The 27,035-nt window shown below is 44.7% G+C and overlaps 1 protein-coding gene across 3 annotated transcripts in view; it reads left to right on the forward strand.

The window, feature by feature from the left end:
• The window catches only part of LOC117420497 (FERM and PDZ domain-containing protein 1), a 212,424-nt gene that overhangs the window by 58,183 nt on the left and 127,206 nt on the right, over window positions 1-27,035 (forward strand). For 2 of the 3 annotated variants that reach the window (XM_034921745.2, XM_059025940.1), the window contains exon 3: window positions 12,036-12,196. In XM_034921745.2, the coding sequence (XP_034777636.2) occupies window positions 12,036-12,196 (161 nt within the window). Of the gene's footprint in view, window positions 1-1,274; window positions 1,383-12,035; window positions 12,197-27,035 lie in introns of all 3 variants that reach the window. The other variant, XM_059025944.1, reaches the window with a different exon arrangement.

Consider the following 27,035-nt stretch of genomic DNA (forward strand, 5'->3'; position numbering starts at 1 on the left):
CCAGAACATAAGTTTTTAAGACTTTGTCTTTATCACCATTTGAAATAAAATGTTTTACGCTGTGTTTCATTACAAGTGAAGAGTTGCAGCTAACAATAATGACGCATCACATACAGTACTTGCATAACAGTTAAAAGCTCACTCACAAAATTGAACAGCCACTACATAATTTGCAAAACGGCAATAAACCTTCAGTCACAAAATTTAACAGTAAGTAAGTACAGAACTTGCATCATGGCCCACAGTCTTCTTTCCCGTTGCTTACTATAGCAATGGGAAAGAAGATCACTGATTGGCTAGAGAGGATGACAAGGCATACCAATCCGCCACTAGCAAAAGACAATGTGAGAGTGACGTTTCCTTTTCTGTTTCAGTTTCAGTTTTCAGCATTATTTTGCAACGAAATTCCACATACATAATAGAAGCACTGTAGTCACGTTAAAAGTTGCGGCAACTATAAAAAGTTGTGGTTTGTGTTAAAAGTTTCGGTTTCCGCAACAAATTCATGGCCCGCGATTTTCTTACAGCTTATTGCATCACAGTCTGACTCCAAAAGACAATCCTGTGAAACACAACACACAGAAACTGTGCACAACTCTGCAATCACCAGCAATATAAGCACTATTGAGTATGCAAAAAAAATCAAGGCTCAGACATAACATAACTACTAGTCTTTATTTTGTAAAACAAAAAGCAGCATATTATGTGTCTTTTTTTATTATTGAAATTCAATTTACACCAAACAAACAGAAATATACATATAAAACACAGCGCTCATGCATAAAAACATTGTTCTATACAACAAAACAACAACATACAGAGCATATATATATATATATACACTACCGGTCAAAAGTTTTAGAACACCTCCATTTTTCCAGTTTTTATTGAAATTTACGCAGTTTAATGTCTCAATGTACTCTGAAATTAAAGCATAGAACAAATAAACAATTGGAGATAAAAAATAAATCATGGAATCGTTTTGTTTAACAAAATTTAATCTAAATTTTTGACTCATCAAAGTAGCCACCTTTTGCAGATATAACAGCCGAACACACTCGTGGCATTCTTTCTACAATGGAAATCAAATATTGTTCGGAAAGTTCTTCCCAACACTGTTGCAGAAGTTCCCACAAATGTGTTGCACTTGTAGGTTGCTTTGCTTTCACCCTTCTGTCGAGTTCATCCCAAACCAGCTCGATGAGGTTTAAGTCTGGAGACTGTGCTGGCCATTCCATGATTTGAAGCTTACCGTCTTGTTCTTTTCTTCTAAGGAATGTGACATGGCTGGTGGCGCCGTGCACGTTATTTTTTTGTGAGATAACCGGGTGACTGGTAGAACCTTGTGAAAGAGAGGCCGGACAACAGGAATGCAAGCAACGGTAGGTTTTATTGTTTATTCCTTCCTGTGGGAGAAAGACGAGGCAAATAAAACTGCTACCAAAGCTAGGGGTAAATCCCAAAGAAAGTTCAAATAATAAGTGCCGAAAGAATAACAGAAAACGTTCCTCTTTGAACTGGTGTCCAGAGTGTTCCCCAACCGTCCACTTAAACCTCCTGGTGTGGAACGGTATGGTACGTATTTGGAACTCAGTCCTGGAAGTTTACTGCTTTAGGTATCCGTCGACCAGCAGATTGCGCTGTTGAGTCAGCACTCCCAAGTATGTATTTGTAATCCTCTGCTTGGAAGCAGCAGCTCCTCTCCAGTGCGGCCCCTCCTGGAGTTCAGCGGTAGTGCACTCTCCCTGGCTCTCTACTGTCCCTCCTGGGACTACGTGGAACCAGAAGCTCTGTGCACTTATAGTCCAAACAGTGTATGGATCTGAACAACTCTGGAAGTTAATTAAGTCTTTTGTTAGTTGGTGGTTTCAGTTTCGTTCCTTTTCTAAAACCACTTGTTTCTCTCTCTCATAGCTTATACTCCGTTGCTGGAGAAAACGTGTATTAAAACCACAGTGCTTATTCCTCCGTGTTCCCAGGCCGTTTGGAACACTGTGCAGTTTCTTTGGTATTACTGTACTCCTTAGAGAACTATGTTGGTCTTGCAACAGGTTTGCAGCCTGTAACACACACAGTCCCGTTTTCTCTCCACAGTACTGAGAGCATTTAATCAAGACGGTTTTTACACACAACAACAGTCCGTATACTCGTGTCGTTTCCTTCTAACAATTCACGGTAGCTTGTTTCACTGCTTAACGTCGTGGCGGTTCTAGTGTACACAATACTAATGAACTTGAATAGCACTTTACCGTTGGAATTTCAAACACGTTGCATCTTCGCTTGTACATAACCACTTCCCCAGCTAGGTTCATATGCAAGCACAAGTTTTCAATAACAAATACTGCAACCTTGTTAACAGCATTTATAATATCAAGCGACTTACTTCGACATTTAACAATTTGACCAGAACAGTGCTTCGTTGTTCCATCGGTACGCAAGCGGGTTACAGCGTTCCACTTGCTTACTGTTTTTATCCAGGTCTTTGTTTTCAGCATGACTGAAAACTGGCTTTACAAACAGCGTTTCTTTTAAACTCCTTTTCCTATCCTTCCTTCTATCCTCCTCTCAGCCGATTTAAATACAGCCCCTACCCACAATGCATCACCTGGTTTCGCTATTCATTCTGGGTCTTGTAGTTATCTTTGCTTAACCCGTGTGCTGCATTAAAACCAAACTGACTATTTATTTTACGGCGTATTTTTCGATTGCCGTTTGTCTGTACACTAACGATATTCGCACTCTTTTTAACATTGTACCCTTGCTGTACCACCTTTCCTCCACAGGTAGTTCTGACATAGCCTGGAGGTATGTTTTGGGTCATTATCTTGCTGTAGGATGAACCCCTGACCAACTAGGCGTATACCAGAGGGTATTGCATGGCGCTGCAAAATACTGTGGTAGCAGTTTTGGTTCAGGGTGCCACTCACTCTGTGCAAGTCGCCGACTCTGGATCCAGCAAAAGAGCCCCAGACCATCACGCTTCCTCCTCCATGTTTGACAGTTGGTGTCACACACCGAGGAACCATCCTTTCGCCTACACGACGGCGTACAAAAACCCTGCGTGACGATCCAAAGATTTCAAATTATGATTCATCGGTCCATAAGACCTTCTTCCAGTCTTCAGTAGTCCACTGGCGGTGCTTCATGGCCCAGGCAAGCCTCTTTTTCTTATTTTGCCATCTTAGCAATGGCTTTCTTACTGCCACTCGACCTGTCAAACCTGCAGCTCTTCACAGTTGAAACTGAGACTTGCTTACTTCGACCAGTGTTAAGCTGTGCTTGAAGCTGTTGTCCTGTGAGCCGCCTATCACGCAAGCTGTTGACTCTCAGAAACTTTTCTTCTGTTGTGGCTTTGGGTCTGCCAGACCTCTTCCTGTCAGAGTTTCCTCCAGTTTCCAAGTGCCTTTTGATGGTGTAGGAAACTGTACTCACTGACACCTTGGCTTTCTTTGCAATTTCTCTAAAGGAAAGACCTACACTTTTAAGGGTTATAATGGTCTGTGTGTCTTCCTTTGTTAATTGCCTTTTTCTCGCCATTATGAGAGCAATATACTACTTCCTGCAGTACAATACTGTCCAAATAATGCTTAAGAGGGTGTAGGAACACAGTCTGTTCCAACACTGCTTTTATACAGACAGAGGGTTTGTAAGTAATCAACAAAAGTTGGGACACCTGTAGGAATTGTTAGCATCAACTTTCAAGGCTTAATTTACTTCCATTGCTGCAGAACAGCTGTAAGTTGTTAACCCATTACTTGTTCCCTGAAAAAGGCCTTTTTGTATAACTCTGAAATGTACATTATTTTTTCAGTTTTTGGTAACCTAAACTTTTTTTTTAAACCTCTGGCAGTTTACCGCTTACCTTCGTACCATTTCAGGTTATTCACTGGACTTGAACTGCTTAAATTTCAATAAAAACTGGAAAAATGGGGGTGTTCTAAAACTTTTGACTGGTAGTGTGTATATATATATATATATATATATATATATATATATATATATATATATATATATATATATATATATATATACACTGAACAAAAATATAAACGCAACATGTAAAGTGTAGGTGCCATGTTTCATGAGCTGAAATAAAAGATCCCAGAAATTTTCCATACGCATGAAAAGCTTATTTCTCTCAAATTTTGTGCACAAATTTGTTTACATCCCTGTTAGTGAGCATTTCTCCTTTGCCAAGATAATCCATCCACCTGACAGGTGTGGCATATCAAGAAGCTGATTAAACAGCATGATCATTACACAGGTGCACCTTGTGCTGGGGACAATAAAAGGCCACTAAAAAATGTGCAGTTTTGTCACACAACACAATGCCACAGATGTCTCAAGTTTTGAGGGAGCGTGCAATTGGCGTTCTGACTGCAGGAATGTCCACCAGAGCTGTTGCCAGAGAATTGAATGTTCATTTCTCTACCATAAGCCGCCTCCAACGTCTTTTTAGAGAAGTTGTCAGTACGTCAAACCGGCCTCACAACCGCAGACGTGTAACCACGCCAGCCCAGGACCTCCACATCCGGCTTCTTCACCTGCAGGATTGTCTGAGACCAGCCACTCAGACAGCAGATGAAACCGTGGGTTTGCACAACCGAAGAATTTCTGCACAAACTGTCAGAAACCGTCTCAGGGAAGCTCATCTGCGTGCTCGTCATCCTCACCAGGGTCTTGACTGCAGATTGGCGTTGTAACCGACTTCAGTGGGCAAATGCTCACCTTCGATGGCCACTGGCACGCTGGAGAAGTGTGCTCTTCACGGATGAATCCTGGTTTCAACTGTACCGGGCAGATGGCAGACAGTGTGTATGGCGTTGTGTGGGCGAGCGGTTTGCTGATGTCAACGTTGTGAACAGAGTGCCTCATGGTGGCGGTGGGGTTATGGTATGGGCAGGCATAAGCTACGGACAACGAACACAATTGCATTTTATCGATGGCAATTTGAATGCACACAGATACCGTGACGAGATCCTGAGGCCCATTGTCGTGCCATTCATCCGCCGGCATCACCTCATGTTTCAGCATGATAATGCACGGCCCCATGTCGCAAGGATCTGTACACAATTCCTGGAAGCTGAAAATGTCCCAGTTCTTCCATGGCCTGCATACTCACCAGACATGTCACCCATTGAGCATGTTTAGGATGCTCTGGATCGACATGACAGCGTGTTCCAGTTCCCGCCAATATCCAGCAACTTCGCACAGCCATTGAAGAGGAGTGGGACAACATTCCACAGGCCACAATCAACAGCCTGATCAACTGTATGCAAAGGAGATGTGTCGCGCTGCATGAGGCAAATGGTGGTCACACCAGATACTGACTGGTTTTCTGATCCACGCCCCTACCTTTTTTTTTTAAGGTATCTGTGACCAACAGATGCATATGTGTATTCCCAGTCATGTGAAATCCATAGATTAGGGTCGCATGAACTTATTTCAATTGACTGATTTCCTTATATGAACTGTAACTCTTTGAAATTGTTGCATGTTGCGTTTATATTTTTGTTCAGTGTATATATACAGTATATATATATATATATATATATATATATATATATATATATATATATATATATTTTTTTTTTGTTACATTGTTTTTAACATATGATTCAATTACTTATAAACAGCACATCATACAGTTTTCTTTTGGGATATAAGAAGGGCTTCTGTTTTTCAGGTTTTTATTAATTGTATTTTTCGGTGCTTATTTTTAGCTATTTTCGAGTTTTAGGTAAATAGTTTTTTTCGGGGCTTTCGTTTTTGATATACTTTATGAAATTAGTATTTTCCATTCACTTTTCAAAATGCTTGAATGTTTTTTTTTGTGTGTGTGTCAAAATATGTATAGTTACTCGACAGTACTAGCACACTTAAGTTGTACCTTCTTTCCTTTGCTGTCCCCGAAATCCCTATCTATGGTCACAGGCACATTCTTCTGGGGTTTTTGTGTGTAGGCATTTTTGTACATTTTGCCACAAGTCTGTTTTAAATCCTCCGTATCTTAACTGTAATACAGCTTTAAATCTCGCAAGCAGAGTCTCCAATAGAATTGTAGGAATGTGCTGTCACTCAGCAGCACTGGAAAATGCATTTATTATTATTTTTGTAGTAGTTTTTTTTTTTTTTTTATGGGAAAAGGGTAAAGTCAACATGAATAAATTAACCATTTCCACAGTTTTTTCCGGTGTTTATTGGCTATCCACCGATTTAATTCTTTTGTATTGGGGGTGTTTTATCGGGTTTTATCAGTTAAAACCGAAAATCAGAAGCCCTAGATATAAGTTTAGTATACCAGTGATATTTTCCTTAATTTAAACTCTTGAATACTTACTAGTCCATCTAAATCCATGTCTGAAGCAAACGAGAATGATTTGGGGTCGTTTTCTTCATCAGAATGAATTTCTCAAATCATCTCAACGGCAGTATCCACGTCTCTTAGGCGCACCCATCTTTGTTTTGGCATATTTCAAACACAGATAGCTTCAAAAGTTCAAATGTGAACATATGTCATTTCCACTTCCATAAGTGAATGCCTTCTGTATATATGGAAGAGTGATTTGAGTATGCTGATGTGAAATAGATTATTGCAGCACCTAAAAAAAAACATGGCCGCTGACAGGCGTTGTAGTAATTTACAGGATGGGCGCTCACAGGCGTTCTGGGGTTTAAAGGGTTAACTGAGAGCTACCGGTGCCAAAAGGCTTATAGTCTTGAGAGAAATGGCAGAAGCGAGCATTTCATTAATTAAATTAGAAATGTTGTCTACAGTGTAAGTTCTTATCAGGAAGGTAGCCACTTTAATTAGGATGATGTTTTTGAGCTAAAAACACTGAGTCTTTTGTATTACAAAAGAAAAAGCAACTGTTGGACAGAATTACATTTAAAAATAAAAATAAATGTTGCATTTATTTAAGTTTTACTGTGATAGAAAATAAAAGTATTTATTACAGGGAAACTGTTAAGTTTAAAAGTGAAACAATGTAACACAAAGCTGTAACCTAGTTTATTAACTTGGGCACATGCATAAAACTACAAGCCTTTTGTCACTAAATTTACTGCAGGCTACCCCTCAACTCTGCTTGCCTGAGTGAAGCAATATTGGGACATTCAAAGCTGGTTTGCTGGTCAGTTGCGTTTCCCATACAGACCCTATGTATAAACTGTTATACTGTTGTACATTGTATTTTGTATCTTGCTCTTAATTGTACTGTAATTTTTGATATGTATAAGTCGCCCTGGGTAAGGGCATCTGCTAAGAAATAAATAAATAAATAATAATAATAAAAAAAATTATTGCATCAGTGAGACAATTGGATACTAACAGAAAAAAAACTCCAGTTTAGAAACAGGTTTTAAACTAAACACAGAGCCTCTGTAAGATTAACAAACTGGACTAAAAGTTTTATTGTAACATAATAATGAAAATAAAACAATATAGTGTAGATTGTATTTAATAACTTTAGTACACAGTAGACTTACTGAAAGAACATAATTGATTGTTAACCTTGCCTTGAGACTGTTACATTTAACTATGTTTTCTAATAGCCTAGATTTAAGTGAAAATAACTGAACCAGCAACTACAGACAGAAGTTTGCCATGAACTCTCTAAACAGTCCGTATCCAATATTATTTTGTTAAAACACATCTATACATGAAACAAAGCCAGCCTATTGAAAATAATGTTTTGATGTTAAGAGGGAAATATATTTTAAAACCCAGGTTGAAATAATCAAAGATTAGGTGTTATATATTAAAAAAATCTCTCTATATATATTCTCTCTCTCTCTCTCTCTCTCTCTCTCTCTCTCTCTCTCTCTCTCTCTCTCTCTCTCTCTATATATATATATATATATATATATATATATATAGTGCCTATAGAAAGTCTACACCCCCCTTTCTGAATGTTCACCTTTTGTTGCCTTAGAGCCTGGAATTAAAATGCATTAAAATAGTTTTTTTTTTCATTTATCTACACATCCCACCACACAACTTCCAAGTGAAAAAAATATTCTAGAAATTAATTAAAAATAAAAACTGAAATAGCTTGGTTGGATGTGTGTCCACCCCCCCTGTAATAGCAATCCTAAATTAGCTCAGGTGTAACCAATCACCTTCAAAATCACACACCAAGTTAAGTGGCCTCCACCTGTGTTAAATTGTAGTGATTCACATGATTTCAGGATAAAGTTGTTGAAAGGCACAGATCAGGGGATGGGTATAAAAAAATATCAAAGGCCTTGAATATCCCTTGGAGCACGGTCAAGACGATTATTAAGAAGTGGAAGGTGTATGGCACCACCAAGACCCTGCCTAGATCAGGCCGTCCCTCCAAACTGGATGACCGAGCAAGAAGGAGACTGATCAGAGAGGCTACCAAGAGGCCAATGGCAACTTTGCAAGAGCTACATGTTTTTATGGCCAAGACTGGTCAAAGTGTGCATGTGACAACAATATCCCAAGCACTCCACAAATCTGGCCTGTATGGTAGGGTGGCAAGAAGGAAGCCATTACTCAAGAAAGCCCACCTTGAATCCCGTTTGAAGTATGCAAAAAAACACTCAGGAGTTACTGTAGTCGTGTGGCAAAAAGTTTTGTGGTCTGACAAAACTAAAATGGAACTTTTTGGCCTAAATGCAAATCGTTATGGTTGGCGCAAACCCAACACAGTGCATCACCCAAAGAACACCATCCCTACTGTAACGCATGGTGGTGGCAGCATCATGTTATGGGGATGTTTCTCATCGGCAGGGACTGGGGCACTTCTCAGGATAGAAGGGAAAATGAATGGAGCAAAGTACAGAGAAGTCCTTGAGGAAAACCTGCTGCCCTCTGCAAGAAAGCTGAAACTGGGACAGAAGTTCACCTTTCAGCATGACAACGACCCAAAGCAAACAGCCAAAGCTACACTGAAGTGGCTAAGGAACAAAAAGATAAATGTCCTTGAGTGGCCCAGTCAGAGGCCCGACCTAAATCCAATCGAAAATTTGTGGCATGACTTGAAGATTGCTGTCCATCAACGCTCCCCAAGGAACTTGAAAGAGCTTGAACAGTTTTGTAAAGAAGAATGGTCAAATATTGCCAAATCTAGGTGTGCAAAGTTGGTAGAGACCTATCCCAACAGACTCACAGCTGTAATTGCTGCCAAAGGTGCTTCCACCAAGTATTAACTCAGGGGGGTGGAGACTTATCCAATTATTTTGGAAATGAGGAAGGGGCAGACATTAGATCATATCCAGATAATTTTAAAGGAGGTACCGGAAACTTTTAAATCTATTATTCACTTAAAAGATAAGGGTTGTAAAACAAACCAAATAATTAGATTTAATTAGATGTGACGTATGAAGCGTAGAAAACGTTCTAAAAGTTGAAGCAAGACTTCAGTCAAGCATCACTCGACTTTGCTAACTACAAGTTGCGTGGTCCATGCTCTGAAGATCTCTGAAAAAGCTGGTTGCTGTTTGGTCGTATTCAGAAGTCTCTGCCTTTGGAGACAGCTCTTGTTTTTACGTTATATCCTACAACTACACTTCCATACAGTGGAAGGTACGAACCATTTTAATTGTATATCTCAAATATATTGATGCATTGCTATAAGGTATAGGAATTATGTTTTAGCTTTAGAGAGTGATATATTGGATGCTCTATGATTTAGAGGTGGACGTTTTTAGCTTTTTGCATGCATGGCCTAAGGGAAGAACATGTTATAACCATAAATGTATTGAAGCGTTAATGCTGTTATACCTGTGAAGGCACTGGAATGCCCAGGCTACCTATTAGCTGGGATCCGAAGTGGTCTGTAAACTCGATCCATTATTAAGCACTGAATAAACCGAAGGAGTACTAATACTGCTCTGATTCGTTAAAACTTCAAATTGAATGAGTCTGTGTGATTTTCTTGATTATTTAAAAGTTGTCGGGATACGTTGCAAGCCCAGTGCATGAACAATCCACTACAGGAGTCCAGAACATCTCTGTGTCCTTGTGGAAGGGTGGTGGGCAATTCACTGACAAAACTTTATTTGTAACGCCGCTCAGGCGCACTGATTTATTTTTACCCACAGAGGGCACTGTTGTCCGTGGCCTGAATACTGGCAACAGTAAACAGGACCACAAGGTTAACAATACTGGTATACAGTCCAGTGCACATCTAAGTGCTCAAAAATAATTATGAAAACAAAAGGTGAAAGAAAAAGGGAAAATAAAACATAGTAATAAAACTACAAAATAAAGGTGCTGCACTCGGCAGCGTTACCCCGACCGCTGCTATCTGTACGGCCCGGGTCTCCGTCCTATGCTCACCTGCTCGTACTATTCGGGGTTCTATCTTTAGGGGTGGTTCGCCCTAGTTTGTTTTATATGCGTTTGTTTGGTGTGCTTTTCTATTACCTTTCTCAGCATCACGGTGCCGCTGATGCTCCGATGTGCTGTGTTTTGTTGTGCTCTTACTTGTTTGTACAATCTGCTGATACTGTGCCGCCTGAACGCGTTTCGAAACCAATATTTCTCACTTAGAACCAGCAGCTGTCCCCTTACACGCATCCACTATGACAGTCGCGTCTGTCACTCCCCTGCAGTCAAGCTGCCAATCTTCACATTCGCTTCGGCTCTCTCTCCTCATCTCCCCTACTGTTGACACGACCCAGTAGCGAGAAATTGTAAGCAAGAAAAAATGCTTGCTGTGCGTAAACAAAAATAATATTCTTGATAAACTGTTTCCATTGTTTCAGCACACAGATACATGCAGTCATAGATACTGTATTTGTCTTCATGTTATTAAGGCATTGCGACAACTCATCAATCCACTTAATCTGCGCCAATGTCTCTCCTCCTCCATCTAGCACAATGCAGAAACCAGCCACCAGAAGTCCCACCCTCGCAGTACAAGCATGCCTCGTAGTACAAGCACGCCATGCAGTACAATAACGCTCCATCCGGGATTTATCTGCGCAAGCTGCCCGTCATTCTTGGCTGCCTATCACTCTTATAGTTGTTTAAAAACAAGGCTTTTCACTTTTTCTCCTAAAGTATAGGGGAATCTGCCCCTTGACCCCTGGGCAACTCCTGGGCATGCACAGTTCACAGCCTACCTCGGTAAAGCGCTTTGTGATGGTGGTCCACTATGAAAGGCGCTATTAAAAAATAAAGACATTATTATTATTATTATTATTATTATTATTATTATTATTATTATTATTATTATTATTTTTATTTGCTTGTGCTGGCCAACGTTGCCCCAGTTGTTTCTTCTAACTTAGCTTGTGTTTTTGATACAAGTTAGTATAAACAATTGGGGCAACCTTGGCCCCCATCAGTTTTAGAGTTGTGCCTATTTGCTTTGTGCTGGACAAGGTTGCCCCAATGGTTTCTTGAAACTTGGTTTATGTTTGTTATACCTCCACTTTAAATGGCTGGGCACTTTTGATAACTTTACATTTTTGTTTCAGATAAAGAGAATTCATTGCTTACAGTTAGCCGAGGCAAATATAATGTTTCGTTTTTTTCAGGCAGCATGTGCAATTAAGTTGCTGTTAAGTGAAATGTTTGTTCGTAAAGACTAGTTTATAAATGATATTTCTTGTTCAAGAAAAGTTAGGGGTTCCTGATACAAGGTTTTAATAAGAACAATAACATAAAACTACATGTGTTGTGATTGGCATTAATTTCACAGTAGTTGATCAATCGTGTTACATTGTTGATAACATAACAGACTGCAGATCTTTGCGAATAAGTTAAAACTCATTTGGTTAAATGATCAGAAATAAATATGTGGTGCAACTCTCCCTGGTCAATAATACTCTATTACCTTCTTCCCACCGTTGCTCTAAAATGAAATTACATTTAACAGTTAGTTGCATGTAAGTGTCACTGTGAGGGCATGTTATACTGCTTTGTCTTGAATGTGAACTGACTTGACTTAATTGTGACTTTTACTACTCAACCTGTGAACCTCATTGTGTAATCCACATATTTCCACACTTTCACTTTTTGAAAACACAGATGTCATTTTTGTCATTTCTGTTCTTAGGGAAAGAACTCCTGGAGATGGATCGTCAAACAACAGGGGCAATCATCAGCTCAATTTCACAGTAAGGCTCACAGTACAAATTCATAAGGATTTACTGCTTGACTCTTATGGATTTGAGATTTCGGCACATCATCCAATCATGATCAAGGCTGTGGCTGCAGGTAACTTTTTAAGCAACAAACTAATACAGTATTTTATTATATCGCCATTGCTTTAGTTTTAGTGTGCCTGCATAATGTTATGTAAATATTATTTTTGTTACACAGTTGTGTGATTGTTCATCCTTTAAATGCTCTGGGTAAAATTAGTTCCCTATCAAGTACGAAATGTAAGCATTACCTAATGGGTATTTATTCTAAAGACCCTGTGTAGCACCCTGTGGGTTACATCAGACCAGGAAGGAGATACACAGGACTGGGAGAGACAGGACTTGGGTATGAAAGCGCTGCTTGCACGTTTTTAATAATAAATAAAAGGCTTTCACAAAAAGAAAAAAAAATACTTTTACAAAAGAAAACAGCATGTTGGCCAAAACAGGCAGACAAAAACACACACTAAACAAACACTAAATACAACAAGTATCTCACTGGTTTTAAGCCAGCATGAGTAGCAATTGTTATTATTCTTTTTAGTTTCTCTGTTACTCACGTTCCGCCTCTGAACAACCAACACAGAGTGAGCAATCCACACCTCTTTTATGCAGCTGTGCCTGGCTTGATTGCTTGTTAAATCATTCAGTCATAGCCAGGCACAGTCTTATCTGCCGACTTAAAACAACAGTGCCCAAATACAGACATTTAAATAATAATAATAATAATAATAATAACACACCCTGTGAACCGATACATACATACAAATAACATAAAATATGCACAAGGCATGTGTACCCTGCCACACCCTGATACCCTGAATAAGTCACATCAAAGCTGCATATCAGAGCCTGTGATGCGGTTGTGCCCGCCCATTGTCATCATTTTTCCTTTCATCTGACCTGAGCAGGAGAGACTGCAAGTGTCAAGTTACTCATATCTGCTTATTTGATGGTGTAATTACACTATTAATGTGATTTATTGTTACATGCTTGGTATTACTACTTACACGTATTGTGCACTCAGCCGTAGTTTTTGTTAGTCCCACAGCGGCCTTATGCCCCTTGTGAAGCCGGCGGCTCTGTCGCCCCTTCCCTGGGATCAAACAACTTTAAGTCGGCTACTTGTACTTTCTGTCAGGCTGCTAGCTTCATTTAAAGTTAAAAAATATATAGTTTAGTTTTTTTGTTAAGAAAATTATATATTAATAACGGTAATCGAGATTGTTACTGCAACTACCCTTTTTTTACAATAGCAACATCATGGGAACAAATATATATATATATAAGAGAGTGCTGAGCACCCGCTTATTTTTCCCCATGCGGTGCATAGGCTGCAGTATAGTACTCATATCTTTACTGTAGTTTAAAATAAAGGAGCATCAGAAGCAACATGTTGTTAATGCTATTAATAGTCAAAAGTTCCACTTTCCTACAGTAATTTTACAGTGAGCTACCATATCTTTATGTTACAAAATCAGTCGTGCTTTGCCAATGTACAACTTATTATCAAAATGAAACCATGATGTAAAGTTAAAAGCCTAACCATATTGTTTAAAATCAATACTTAACTTCCCAGGCAGTGCTCACACAGATCATGTTTTACGCCTCACGCAGGCAGTTCAGTGCTGCTTACTGCTTTATTGGGTTACCATAAGACCAGGGCACAGGAAGTACCTGCGGTTTGCTTTCCAAGGGACAGCGTAAGAGTTCCGGGTACTGCCATTTGGCCTCTCTCTAGCTCCCCATGCCTTTTTTGAAGTGCATGGAGACTATTCTGGCCCCATTGCGACTCAAAGGCATCAGAGTACTCAATTACCTGGACGACTGACTCATTTGTGCTCAGTCTTCAGCGCAGGCAGAGGCCCACTCGGAACTCATCACCGACCACCTTCATCGGTTGGGTCTGTCGGTGAATCCAGGTCCATGCTGTCCACTCTGTCGGACGACAGAGTACAGAGAATAGCCGCTTGTCTGAAGCTTTTTCAGCTCAACAGAAAGTTCACAGTAGTGATGTTTCAGAGGCTTCTGGGCTTGATGGCAGCAGCTTCCCAGGCCCTTCCTTTGGGTCTCCTGCGCATGCACCCTCTCCAAGCCTGGTTCAACAGCAGGGTTTTTCAGCCCATATTGAACCACCGCTGCCTACTGACAGTGTCTCGGCACTGTCTTGAGGTGCTATCCTGGAGGACACAGCCTGTTCAGGGTGATAAACTGGGTGGCAGACCTCCTCTCAAGGGGAGTCCCCAGTGCTTCAGAATGGAGGATTCACCCAGAGGGTGAGCGTCATGGCAGTGGTTCGGGAGAGCACAGATAGACCTCTTGCCTCCCAGGAATCGACCCACTGTCCCCTCTGGTTCTCCATAACAGGAGTCCGGGACCTGATGACAATAGATTCCTTGGCACATCAGTGGCTGAGGCAGCTGCTGTATGGCTTTCCACCACTTGCCATGCCCCTGCTGTGCCTGGAAAATATCAGGCAGGACCGGGCCAGGGTGCTATTAGTAGCCCTTTACTGACCCAGGAGACTGTGGTTTTGAGCTCTGATACAGCTCCTGAGAGGCCAGCCTAGAACTTGCCAAAACACGGCAACCTGCTCAGTCAGGCGCGGGGGACATTGTGGCATCCTGACCCATCAAGCCTGCGGCTCTGGGTCTGGCCCCTAAACAGCAACATTTGAGCCACCTGGGGTTATCTAATAGGGTCATTGACACCTTGCAGAATGCCAGAGCAGCGTCCATGCGTTCCCAGTGTGGCTACAAGTGGGGTGTTTTTCAGATGTGGTGTCTGCCTAAGGGTTTTGACCCCATGATCTGTCCCATGGCAATTATACTGCAATTTTAACAGGACATATTTGATGAGGGGAAATCCCCTTATACATTAAAAGTCTATTTTGTAGCCATTTTGGCTTGCCATATCGAAATTGATTCAGTCTCCCCAGGAGCTCATTTCCTGGCGGGCAATTTTTAAAAGTAGCTCGCCGGCTTCGGCCGCCTATTATTATGCACGGACCTCCGATGCTCGACGCTCGGCGATCGACACTCGGTGTGCGACGCTTCGGCGCTCGACGCACGCGCATTCGGTGCTCGACACTTCAGTGCTCGACTCTCGTTGCTCGACGCTTCGGCGTTCGATGCACGCACCTTCGGTGCTCGGCGCTCAACGCGCAGTGCTCAACCCTCACTGCACTTCGGCGCTCGGTGCTTGCGCTAGGTGCTCCCTCGACATTCGGAGCTTGTGTGTCGACGCTCGGTGCACATGCCTCGACGTTCGGCGCTTTACGCTCGACGTTTGGTGCCTATCGGCACACACACCTCGACGCTCCAGCGCTTGGTGTTTCAGCATGTCTGGGTTTTTACTGTTGCGTCACATGCCAGGCCAAGTTTCCGGTGAGCGACCCCCACGAGGACTGTGTGGCGTGCCTGGGACCAGAGCACGCTGCATCTGCCTTGGCGGACAGGTCGTTCTACGCATTGTGCGCCAATTTTCAGCCGCGCACTCTTCGCCAGAGGGAGAGGAAGGCGGTTGGGGATCACTCCCCCTCCTCAGGGTCGTCTCACACCCTGTCTGCCCTGCCAGCGGCGACTCCCGGTAGGCTGCGGCTGTCCAGGAGTCTGTCCTCCCAGCTGACAGCTGGTCAGAGATCCCCCGGCAGCGGACACGCTCGGCAACCCCGCAGCCCGTCAATACAACCGCGAGACCCCTCTCCTTACAGGGGACGCTCCCGCCGGACATCACAATCCCGCTCCAGGTCACCACCCCGAAGGGGACGCTCCCGTTCCCCTCGTCGCGAAAAGTACCATAGGGACAGATCAGGCGTCTTAGAGCTCACCTCTAAGATGTCCCAGTTCATGGAGGTCATGATGGGCCAACAGTCCCTGCTCATGACTCTGGCCAATAGGGTGCCTCGGGCCACAGATGATTTAGTCGGACCAGTTGCCAACCAGCCAACGGTTCCGCTGCAGCCCCTGCCCGCCCAGGTTGTGCAACAACCCCAGGAGGTTTGGGACGTTGACATCATCTCCAGGAATGCATCTGAAGGGGAACCTCTTCTCGAAGAGGATAGTGTGGAGGCGGAATTGGTGTCTCACCACTCAGAGCAGGAGTCTGAGTTGGAGGTTTTGGACACCAACGACCCCCTTTGGCCACAAGTGGAGCGAGCAACTCGCCATCTGGGGATCGAGTGGCCAGTCGTCGCGCAACCTCGGCGTTCTCTTTTTGAGTCGCCTTCAGTCCAGCCCCACCAGTCCAGGATGCTTCCGGCATTCCCGGACTTTATCAAGGAGGTGCAGTCCACCTGGGGGGCCCCGGCCTCTGCCCCTGCCACTTCTCGCAAGGCTTCGGCCTTCACTATGCAAGGGGCAAGCGAAACTGGGTTGGCGTCATTCCCACCGGTGGGCGCTGCATTCGCTGCATTGGTGAAGACACCAATGCTATCTGGGCTGACCAAGGATCCTGCATGCCCGAACAAGCAATGCAGGATTATGGAGGTGCACCTCAAAAAGGGGTACGCTGCGGCCACAGAGGCAGTCAGGCTGTCAAACGTGGCCAGCCTCCTAACGGTCTACCAGGCGGCGCTCATTCGAGACCTACCTGAGTGCCCGTCCCTTGCCCTTAGGACCGAGCTGGGTACAGTCGCTCACCTGCTGGTGAAGCTGGCTCAGCTAAATGCGCGAGCTCAGGGCAGGAGCATCGCATCCCTTGTGGTGGCAAGGAGGCAGCTCTGGCTCTCGCAGTTGAGGGTACAGGAGCCTGATAAGGTTCCATTGCTGGATGCCCCAATCACACCGGGGCACACATTTGGCCCGGCGGTGGAGGAGATGCTGCAACGCTTCGCCAAGGCACGTGAGGCGTCGCAGCAAATGGCTAGGATGTGGCCGAATAAGCCTTTCCAGCCGAAGCGGCCACAGGATCACCAGTGGCGTAGGACACCACCACAGCAGCAGGCGCACCCATGGGGCAATAAAACCTCCCCTTCAGGTGCATCAACGCTCGGCCAACCCACGTTTGTAAGACCGCAGCGCAGAGGGTGGCGCCCTAGAGGAGGTGGCAGGCCACACCCTCGTGGCTCTGGCCAGACCCCTCGCGAACGAGCGCAGCCAAAACAGCCCTGAAAATCCTAGGCAGCTGTTAACCCAACCCTACATTGTCCCACAGCTCCAGTTCTGGCAACATTGCAACGACGACATCTGGGTGCACAAAACTATACTCACCGGGTACACCCTTCAGTTCCGGTTAAAACCTCCCCCCTTCCGGGGAGTGGTGGTAACTGCAGTGAAGGACTCGGTTCAGTCCTCAGCTCTGAATGTGGAAATACAGGCATTGCTCAGGAAGCGTGCCATTCAACAAGTAGACCCTGCTCTGATCGACCAGGTATTCCAAATACTTCCTGGTGCCCAAAAAGGACGACGGGCTCCGTCCTATTTTAGATCTGTGAGTACTGAACAAATACCTGCGGGTGTTATCGTTCAGGATGCTTACGCACAGGCACATCATACAGTCAGTCCGACACGGCGACTGGTTCACCACCGTGGACCTCACAGATGCATACTTCCACGTTCCCATCTGCCCAGGTCACAAGAAGTATCTGCATTTCGCATTTCAGAGCAGGGTATACGAGTTTTGTGTCCTTCCATTCAGCCTGTCACTAGCTCCTCGAACCTTTTTGAAATGTATGGATGCCATTCTAGCTCCCTTGCGGGCTAAAGGCGTCCGACTGCTGAACTATCTGGACGACTGGCTCGTCTGCGCGCAGTCAAAGGAGCAGTTGACAGTGATGGTTACAGACCATCTTCAGCGGCTAGGTCTGAAGGTCAATTCAGAAAAGAGCCGCCTCGTGCCGAGCCAACAGACCTGCATCTGGGTCTGCATCTGGACTCAGTGTCCATGGAAGCGACCCTGTCGATACAAAGAGTTGCCTCGATGGAGCGGTGTCTCTCCCTACTCAGGTTGAGAGAAACAGTCAGCATGGAGCTGTGTCCGCGCATGCTGGGGTTAATGGCTGCCGCCTCGCAAGCCCTTCCTTTGGGCTTACTACACCAGAGACCTCTGCAGGCCTGGTTCAATGCCTTCGCGTTGCATCCGCGGAGAGATAAACACCGCAGGTTAAGGGTATCCCGAACCTGCTGGGAAGCGCTACGCTGGTGGAAAGTTCAGTTGAACATCCACCAGGGCGTACGCTTGGGTCCCATCTTCCGGAGGGAAGTCATCACGACCGACGCTTCCAACCAAGGTTGGGGAGCAGTCTGGAATGGGACAGGGACCCGTGGAGTGTGGTCAGGGCCCTGGAGGTCAGCCCACATCAGTGCTCTGGAACTCAGAGCGGTGGACCTCGCTCTTTGGCACTTCTTGCCAGTGCTTCTAGGCAAGCATGTGTTAGTGTGGTCAGACAACACCACAGTTGTGGCGTATATCAACCGCCAGGGCGGCTTGCGGTCCCCCGGTCTTCACCGGATGGTAACACAGATGTTGCTATGGGCACAACCGCGCTTAACCTCTCTGCGTGCATCTCACCTACCGGGCAGAGTCAGTTACGCAGCGGATCTCCTATCCAGAGGAGGCCCTCTTGCTGGCGAATGGCGTCTTCACCCTCAGGTGGTAGAGCGCATCTGGGAATGGTTCGGCACAGAGCAAGTAGATCTCTTCACTTCGCAATAGACCACGCACTACCCCCTATGGTTCTCGGTGAAGGACCTCGACAGCCCCCTAGGAGTCGATGCACTGGCTCACGAATGGCCACCAGGGCTCCTATATGCATTTCCACCGATTCCGATGCTCCCCACCTTCTTAGAGAAGGTCAGGGTAGAGCAAGCGACAATGATTCTGATCGCTCTGCGAGCGGACCTGTTGTCCCAAGCCCAAGGAGGGCTATGGCACCCAAACCCCAAGCTCTGGCCCCTGATAGATGAAGGGAAATCTCCCTCTACAATTAAGGTGTATTTAGCCGCCATATCGGCTTGCCATGTACGCATTGACGGTTTATCACAAGGTTGCCATTTTCTGGCATCTCAGTTCCTGAAAGGCGCGAGACGCTTGCGGCCTCCAAGGACAACCAGTTTACCGTCATGGAGCCTTGACGTGGTGTTAGAAGCCCTTACCAAGGCACCGTTCGAGCCTCTCCACAGCGTGGATATGAAGCTCGTGTCTATGAAAACCGCGTTTTTGCTATCAGTGGTATCAGCCAAACGCGTGGGCGAGTTACATGCACTATCAGTGCACTCATCATGTACTCGTTTCGCAGGAGACGGTTCTAAGGTCTCCATGCGTCCAAATCTGGCCTTTTTACCCAAGGTCATATCCCTGTTTCATATGAACCAACCAGTCGAGTTGATGGCGTTCCATCCTGCTCCTTTTTCTTCCCCAGAGGAAGAACGGTTACACATGCTCTGCCCCGTGCGGGCATTGAGGTGTTATATTGACCGTACAGTGACTGTGAGGCGAACAGAACAGCTGTTCACATGGTTCTAGGACTTTGGGTCAGTCGTTGTCTAAACAACGCCTTTCCCATTGGATAGTGGATGCTATTAAATTAGCATATGAATCTGCAAGCCTTCCGCCACCAGGGCAGTTGAAGGCACATTCCACTAGGGGTATGGCGACATCCTGGGCCCTCTTTTTGCGCTGCAAGTTGGGCTACACTGCATACTTTTATGAGGTTCTACCGTTTAAATGTCCAGGAATCCTCTGCTCCGTCATTCGGAGCATCTGTGTTACACTCTATGACGCCCTAGTTGGCAGTCATATTGAGTATTGTCACGATATAATGTCGACTCCACTTTAGGTTCAGTGTCATTGCGAGCGTAGATGCTGAGGCGCGGCTCCGCATATGCGTAGATGTATTGCCTACGCAGTTGCGTTATGATGTATGTCCTACTGCCGAGAATCCTCCTTCGCGACGGCTTGGGTACACTGTTCCCATACCTTGATGGTTATTTTCGACTTGAAAGGGAACGATAGGTTGTGGATGCAACCCCGGTTCCCTGAAAGAGAAAATAACCATCAAGCCGCGAGGTCGCTCCGGAAGCCTTCACGGCCTGAAGAGCAAAAGAGGAAGAGAGTCTCTGTGCACTGCGTATAGTAAGCTCCCAGGGGGGTGGGCTTACGTGGCAGCTCGCGCAGAGGCCTATCGGCAGCCAATCCCTACTGCCTGACGGCAATATCCCATACCTTGATGGTTATTTTCTCTTTCAGGGAACCAAGGTTGCATCCGCAACCTATCGATATGGTACTGTGACGAAGTGCCGAACTGTGTGTATTTTCTGTGTTATATGTTATATGTTACGTGTTGTGTGTAAATGTTGGTGTATAGCGATGGCTGCACGGGATATAAATAGGTGTGTGCAGCACGAGTATTTAAAATGTATATTTGTATTTAGGCACGAGGATGGCACAGCACTTCACGTGCAAGTAAAATGTAATATGTGAGCACGGGGAATTGCACTTTATTGATTCACGTGCAGTTGTACCGCGACTCCAATTGAATGATTGCATAAAAGCAGCATGTTTTCACTCACTCAGGGTTGGGTGTTCGAGAGTGGAGAACGGGAGAGAGAGAGAAGGAGAAAGAAAAGCGAAATAATAAGAAGAAGAATAAGTGTTTCTCACCGTGTTTGCTCGTCCCTGTTTGTTAGTGTCTGTCCATTTTGTTTGTCTCTTTTATTTTGGCGTGAAGTGCCGTGTCCTGTATTGTGTTACAACCTTTTTATTTTGCTGTTCTGTTTATTTATTAAATGCTGAGCGAAACCATTCGCTCAGCTCCACCAAACCACACCTCTCTGTCATTTTATTTCCTGGTTCTGGTCTGATGCCACCCACTCCGGCCGTCTTTGTGACAGGTACCCAGATGTTTTTTTTAGGACAAATACATGTTCACAGATTTTTTACTTGTTGCTACCTCTACTTTTTACAATGTTATCATACATTTGCAAGAATTCATCATATTCTTTTTAACATGCGTTATACAAAGTAAAGCATGATTTCGTACATTTAAGTGAATGAAAAACAGAGTGCAATGTGCTTTACGTTTGCACTGGTTTGTGCTGTCCCCTTCGTGTTGTGATTTTAAAGGGCGTTCAGCTGGGCCCTACCTGAATTCCATTAGCACTGACCAATGAAGAAATAGAAGGTGTCAGAAGCTGCCAGCAAATCAGGAGCAACTGACATGCCCTTTAAGAAAATGATAACCCTAGCAATTGCCTTTGCTGTGATTTTGATAAACAAAAAGCTGTTCTTTATTGCCATAGCACCATTTGTTAATGAAGTATTTTGAAATAATTACATTAATTGTACAATTTTGGCATCTGTATCTGCAGTGCTACGTTATATTCATAAACTTTTTATAAAAAGAAATATTTTTATACTTCTAGCCTTTGCAAGCTTATTTAAGATTCATATGGGAACTGTGATTTGGAACGTAACTTCATTCATTTTCATACTGTTGTGAAAAATGCAGATTTGTATGAAACATTTTTTAATTCATAGGCCTACACCTCATAATTACTGGAAGTAATTTAGTCCAACATGTTTTAAATTTGAATATGCACTTATTATTATTATTTTGCTGTCAGTCTTCCAAAGATCCATGTATATGTTTCAAACCCAACACACAAAGAAAAGGTGTATTTAAAAATATTATGTGATCTGGAATAAATTACACAGATACCTTTCATAATTTGAATTCGGAAAGTGCCGAGTATATCCTTTCCCTTCCTATCAGCTTGGGGATCTGTGGTGTATATCTCCCTTTTTTTTTAACAATCTCCAATTTTTCAGAGAAAGTTCTCTTTGAAAAAGGATTCTTAACCAAATCGACTATGATGTCTCAGTTTTTTCACATTTTTTTTTTGTGTAAAATAAAATTCGAAATAATTAGATGTTTTAAATTAGGGTTGCTCACTAATGATTGGTCAGCTGTCAGAGCTTTGACTTTCCCATTGGCTGCTAAAGCAGGGCCATCAAGTGAGGCCCGCCTCTGCTCACTCCTGATTGGTCAGCTGTCTAAAAAAAAAGACATTCTTCGACTCGCCTACCTATTGGTTAAACTCACTCAAGACCTTCAACTGAAACGGAGAATACCCTCAACTGTTTTTTTTTCTAGCTTCTGGTCGTTGTTTTAGACTGCGGGGGAAATGCAGATCTCTTATTGGCTGATCATATCCCCTTCAGGAAACCCCTAGACTCTTAAAAAACCTCTAGTAAACTCTGTAAGTCATCTTGGATAAAGGCGTCAGACAAATGAACAAATAATAATTAGAGTAGTATGTTTCATATTATTATTTATTTCTTAGCAGACACCCTTATCCAGGGCAACTTACAATTATTACAAGATATCACATTATTTTTACATACAATTACATTATTTTTACACATTATTTTTACATACAATTACCCATTTATACTTTGGGTTTTTACTGGAGCAATCTAGGTAAAGTACCTTGCTCACTGGTACAACAGCAGTTTCCCCCACCTGGGATTGAACCCACGACCCTCCGGGCAAGAGTCCAGAGCCCTAATCACTACACACTGCTGCCATTGTATACGCAAGCACACTGTACGCAAGTGAGTGACGGTTTACTTGGCACTGTCTGGTCAGCAGAGAATACCTTGAAGGTCCTGACGGCACGCCACTGCAAAAACGTCACTGCCTGAGCTCGAGTCATCCATGACATATAGGCAGCCATTCTCAAAGAAGCGTCATTAGCTTCCTGAGGAATTCAAAGAGAACCTTTTACAATTTCAGCATTTCGTTATTAGGCTCATTTCTAACAAACAGTACCAGCTTTGATGGATTGGAAATGCTGGTTAGACCTCCATATTTTTCAACATGCCAAGCAATACCACACTTCACAAAAAGGGAGAAAAACAGGTGCAAGTACTCACAACTGGAAATGAGAAGCAGTCCATAACTGTATGCTCTTTTTTCCAATTATTTTATTATTTTCTCCAAATTTTACATATCCAATTGTTTTTTAGGCTCAGCTCACCGCTACCAACCCCGCGCTGACTTGGGAGTGGCGAAGACAAGCACATGCTGTTCTCCGAAGCGTGTGCCGTCAGCCAACCGTTTTTTTTCACACCGCAGACTTACCATGCTGCCACCTCAGAGCTACAGCGTCGGAGGAGCTCTGGGCAGCTTACAGGCAAGCCTGCAGGAGCCCGGCCAGACTACAGGGGTCGCTGGTGCGCGGTGAGCGGTGGACACCCTGGCCGACCTAAGCCCCCCCCCCCCCGGGCGGTGCTCAGCCAATTGTGCACTGTCCACTGGGAGCTCCAGTATTCGGTTGGCAATAGAATAGCCTGGACACGAACCGGCGACCTCCAGGCTAAAGGGCGCATCCTGCGCTCCACTCGGAGTGCCTTTACCAGATGCGCCACTCGGGAGCCCCTATAGGTCATTTTCTTATATGCGTAATTGAGGTTGTATCTTTGTAAATGCATCTTTATTTGATGTTTTATTTTTTTCTCGAATTTAGGATGGGAAATTTGGGCTGCGTCTTAAATTCGAAGGAATACGGTACTCCCCAAAATACTCCACTCTCCACGACTGCTAGCATGCAGGCTGCTCTTTCATAATCCCCAACCCTACAATGATGTAATAAGCAGAAGTCCTGGCCAATCAGCTAAGCCGGTCCTGCAGGAGTCTGCCGCATTCCAGACCGGAGGTGTCCTCTGCAGTGTCTGGCGGGCGGCCAAACAGAAGTTCAGCCGGAGTCTGTAGTTCCTAGTCAAGTATCAGCAGCGGGGGTGCAGCCAGTGGACTTCTGGATGGCAGAGTGGCAAGCCAGCAGAATGTGGGACTCCAAGCTGGCAGAAGCAGCGCTTCTGCCATAGTCTTTGCTTCCTGGTCTGGCAGTGCATATGCTTCTGGCCACTTTGTAAAGTAGTCCCTGTCCACCAGGATGAATCAGTTCCCCCGGTCAGAGCAAGGGAAGGGGCCCAAGATGTCAACCTCTGCACGCTCCATGCGGCCCTCAATGGGAAATTGTTGCAGCGTGCGATCGGCCCAGTGGTCCCTTTCTTGCCACACACTTCTTGTAGCACCAGCAGTAGTCCTCCACATCCCGGCAGCAGCGCCCCCAGTAAAAAGCTTCCCGAACCAAGGGTGTACGCCATCTCTGATGGCTAAGCTGCTCTACTGCGACCACAGTACCTTGGTAGCTGCAGACTGAAGGGCGATCTCATCACCGGGCCACGCAGCACTGGTTGCAGGTCAGGATCCCTCCATTCTGCCACGGTGACACTGGACAGCTCCCTGCAGGTCATTGAAGTCACCTGGCTCCCCCGCACTGGCTGGTCCTGCTCCCAGTCCTGGTAGTGACTGTTGTTCTCTGCACAGGGGTGACATGACATGGCATCAGCTTTGGTGTGGCGCTCTCCAACCCGGTGTTGGATCTGGTAATTGGTTGCAGCTGCTCTATCAAGTGCGCCACCATCAGTGTGGATGGTAAAGGGCAGCCACAAGGGTCACACAGTACCGGTGTTCTGCTTTGCTCAGGGACTGGCTGAAGTAGGCCACCACCCACGCTCCATCCGGCCGCCATTGTGACAGGAATGCTCCAATAGCATAACTGCCCTCACTAGAGAAAGTCCAGCCCCAGGATGTAGGGGTTTTACAAGGCTGCTACCCATACCTTGTGGCATACGGTAAGACCCCCAATCTGAATCCTCGTGAGCCCTGTTCCCCTCATTGGCACCAGCTCCCCGTCACAGTTCGCAGTTGGACCATAATGGGCTCCAGGCGGGTGTGCTGTTTCTCGGCGGCTTGCTGGTAGACGTCCAGCTCTTAAACCGGTGTCCGCCAGGTCTGTGCAGGGACCTCTTCAACACTGATGGAATGTGTGGCTGGGCTTGGCGGGCTGGCACAGGGTGCAGGCGTTCTGTCAGCCACTTCTGGCGGGGACTATGCTATTGGGCCCCTCCTTGTAGTGACTGCTGGGCAGGCAGTGGAGAGGCTGTAGTGCAGTCTGAATTCCTTGGGTTCTGAAATTGGGCCCGCGGTCCCCCATCTATGTGGGCCCGAAGTTGTTCCACGGTGTCTTGCTTGGCTCCTGGAACTGTAACTGGGAGGCTGCTGCCAGGCATACTGCACACAAGTATCCAGGCTGGCTGCAGTTCCAGCACTATAGTGATAACTTCCTGGAGCACGGGTAGTGTAGGCATGACACTTTCAGTTTTGCTTCCTCAGGTCTGTGCTTGGTGGACCGCTGGTCGACTCCTTGCTGACCCCTCGTCCGCCGTCATATCTTCCCTACCCTATGCTAAAGGTAGCGCAGCTTGCAAGGTCTGGGGTCACTGCAGCCGCAGGTGTCATCTCAGCTCTCCGGTTCCTTTCTCAGCACTTTGATGAACTGTAGCCTTGCCTGCTGCTCTTGCTCGGCAAGAGAGGACATTGTGTAAGCTCAGCAACCTTCAGTCTTTGAATGCAGTCTTTCTGACGGCTGCATTCAAAGCACTGTAACTAGTATAACGAAAGGAGAAACAGTCGAATGTAATTATTTTTTTTTATTGAGTACGTCACATAAATATCTGAACAACCGAAGCATATTAAACACAAAAGCCCAAGTTAGGAGAAACAATTGGGGCAACCTTGTCAAGTATCAAGCAAATAGGCACAATTGGAAAGGTGCTGGGGCCCAACATTCACACAAGTGTTGCTTCTAACTTGGCTGCTTTTTTTCATCGCTCCACTTTATCGCTCACTTTACATTGAAATGCTCATTCCCTTATCAGCTGGGTTGTAACCAGAATAAAGATGCTGAGACACAAGTGTACCAAGGAAAGTGCTCAACACAGACTGAAGTGTTTGTGGTTATCCTTACAAGCACTACTACAGAGAAAAAGACAGACAGGGAATGGGAGAGGCGTCATCACAGGCTCAGACAAGTATGCTTTGGGAAGACACACGGACAACATGCAGGTAAGGCAAGGGTAGATGAGGGCACACATGGACAGACATTTAGCCCATACATACAAGAATACCTCAAAGAGCATGAAGCAGTATATTTCCAACAATGAAGATGATGAACAAAACCAATAATAGCAATGAATGCAAGGGATAATGAGAATGCAAGGTAAGTGTATGGGAAGTGACAGTTGATGGGGCAGGCATTGCAGATCCAGGGCTGAGGTGTTGGAGCATTTTTTTTGGTTGTGCATTGTCAATGTTTTTTGTTGCAGATGTGACTTTTGAGCTGATAAGGGAATGGTCACAATGCCCTTGAAGTTGTACAAAGAGCATTTCAATGTAAAGTGGAGCGATGAAAAAAAGAAGCCAAGTTAGAAGCAACAATTGTGTGAATGTTGGGCCCCAGCACCTTTCCCATTGTGCCTATTTGTTTGATGCTTGACAAGGTTGCCCCAACTGCTTCTCCTAACTTGGGCTTTTGTGTTTGATATCACCCCTTTAAACGGCTGTTGTGTTTTTCTAACTTGCTTTTTTACATTGACATAGATATCACTTCTTTTTTTACTTCATCAAATAATGAGTAAAGCAAGGGAAAGATATTCGAGAATGTGTATGGTAAATAGACAGACAGACAAGACAAGAGAGTAATAGAGTAATATAAGAGAAATGAGAAAAGATTTGAAAGTAAAATAATGGTAGAAGGGACTTATTGAAAGTGTATTTTCAGTATTGAAAGTGTAAACATTGTATTCTTATAGTTGCAGCAGTGGTGAAAACAATATGTCTATTTTGGTAGGTATTGATATATTGATATTTACGTAGGTACAAAACTACAATATTATGAATCGTTCAAAAGGTTACATATGCATGTCAGTGCTAAAGGGTAATATACTAACACATTTTAACCCTTTGCGGTCCTATGTCGGACCTGGCCCGACATCACAATTTTCCCTTTCCGGTCCAATGTCGGACCCTGTCCAACATCATCAAAAAGACGCAAAAAACAGGTCTC

This window comes from Acipenser ruthenus, chromosome 1 (genome assembly GCF_902713425.1).
Source record: "Acipenser ruthenus chromosome 1, fAciRut3.2 maternal haplotype, whole genome shotgun sequence".
In the NCBI taxonomy this organism is placed as follows: Eukaryota; Metazoa; Chordata; class Actinopteri; order Acipenseriformes; family Acipenseridae; genus Acipenser; species Acipenser ruthenus.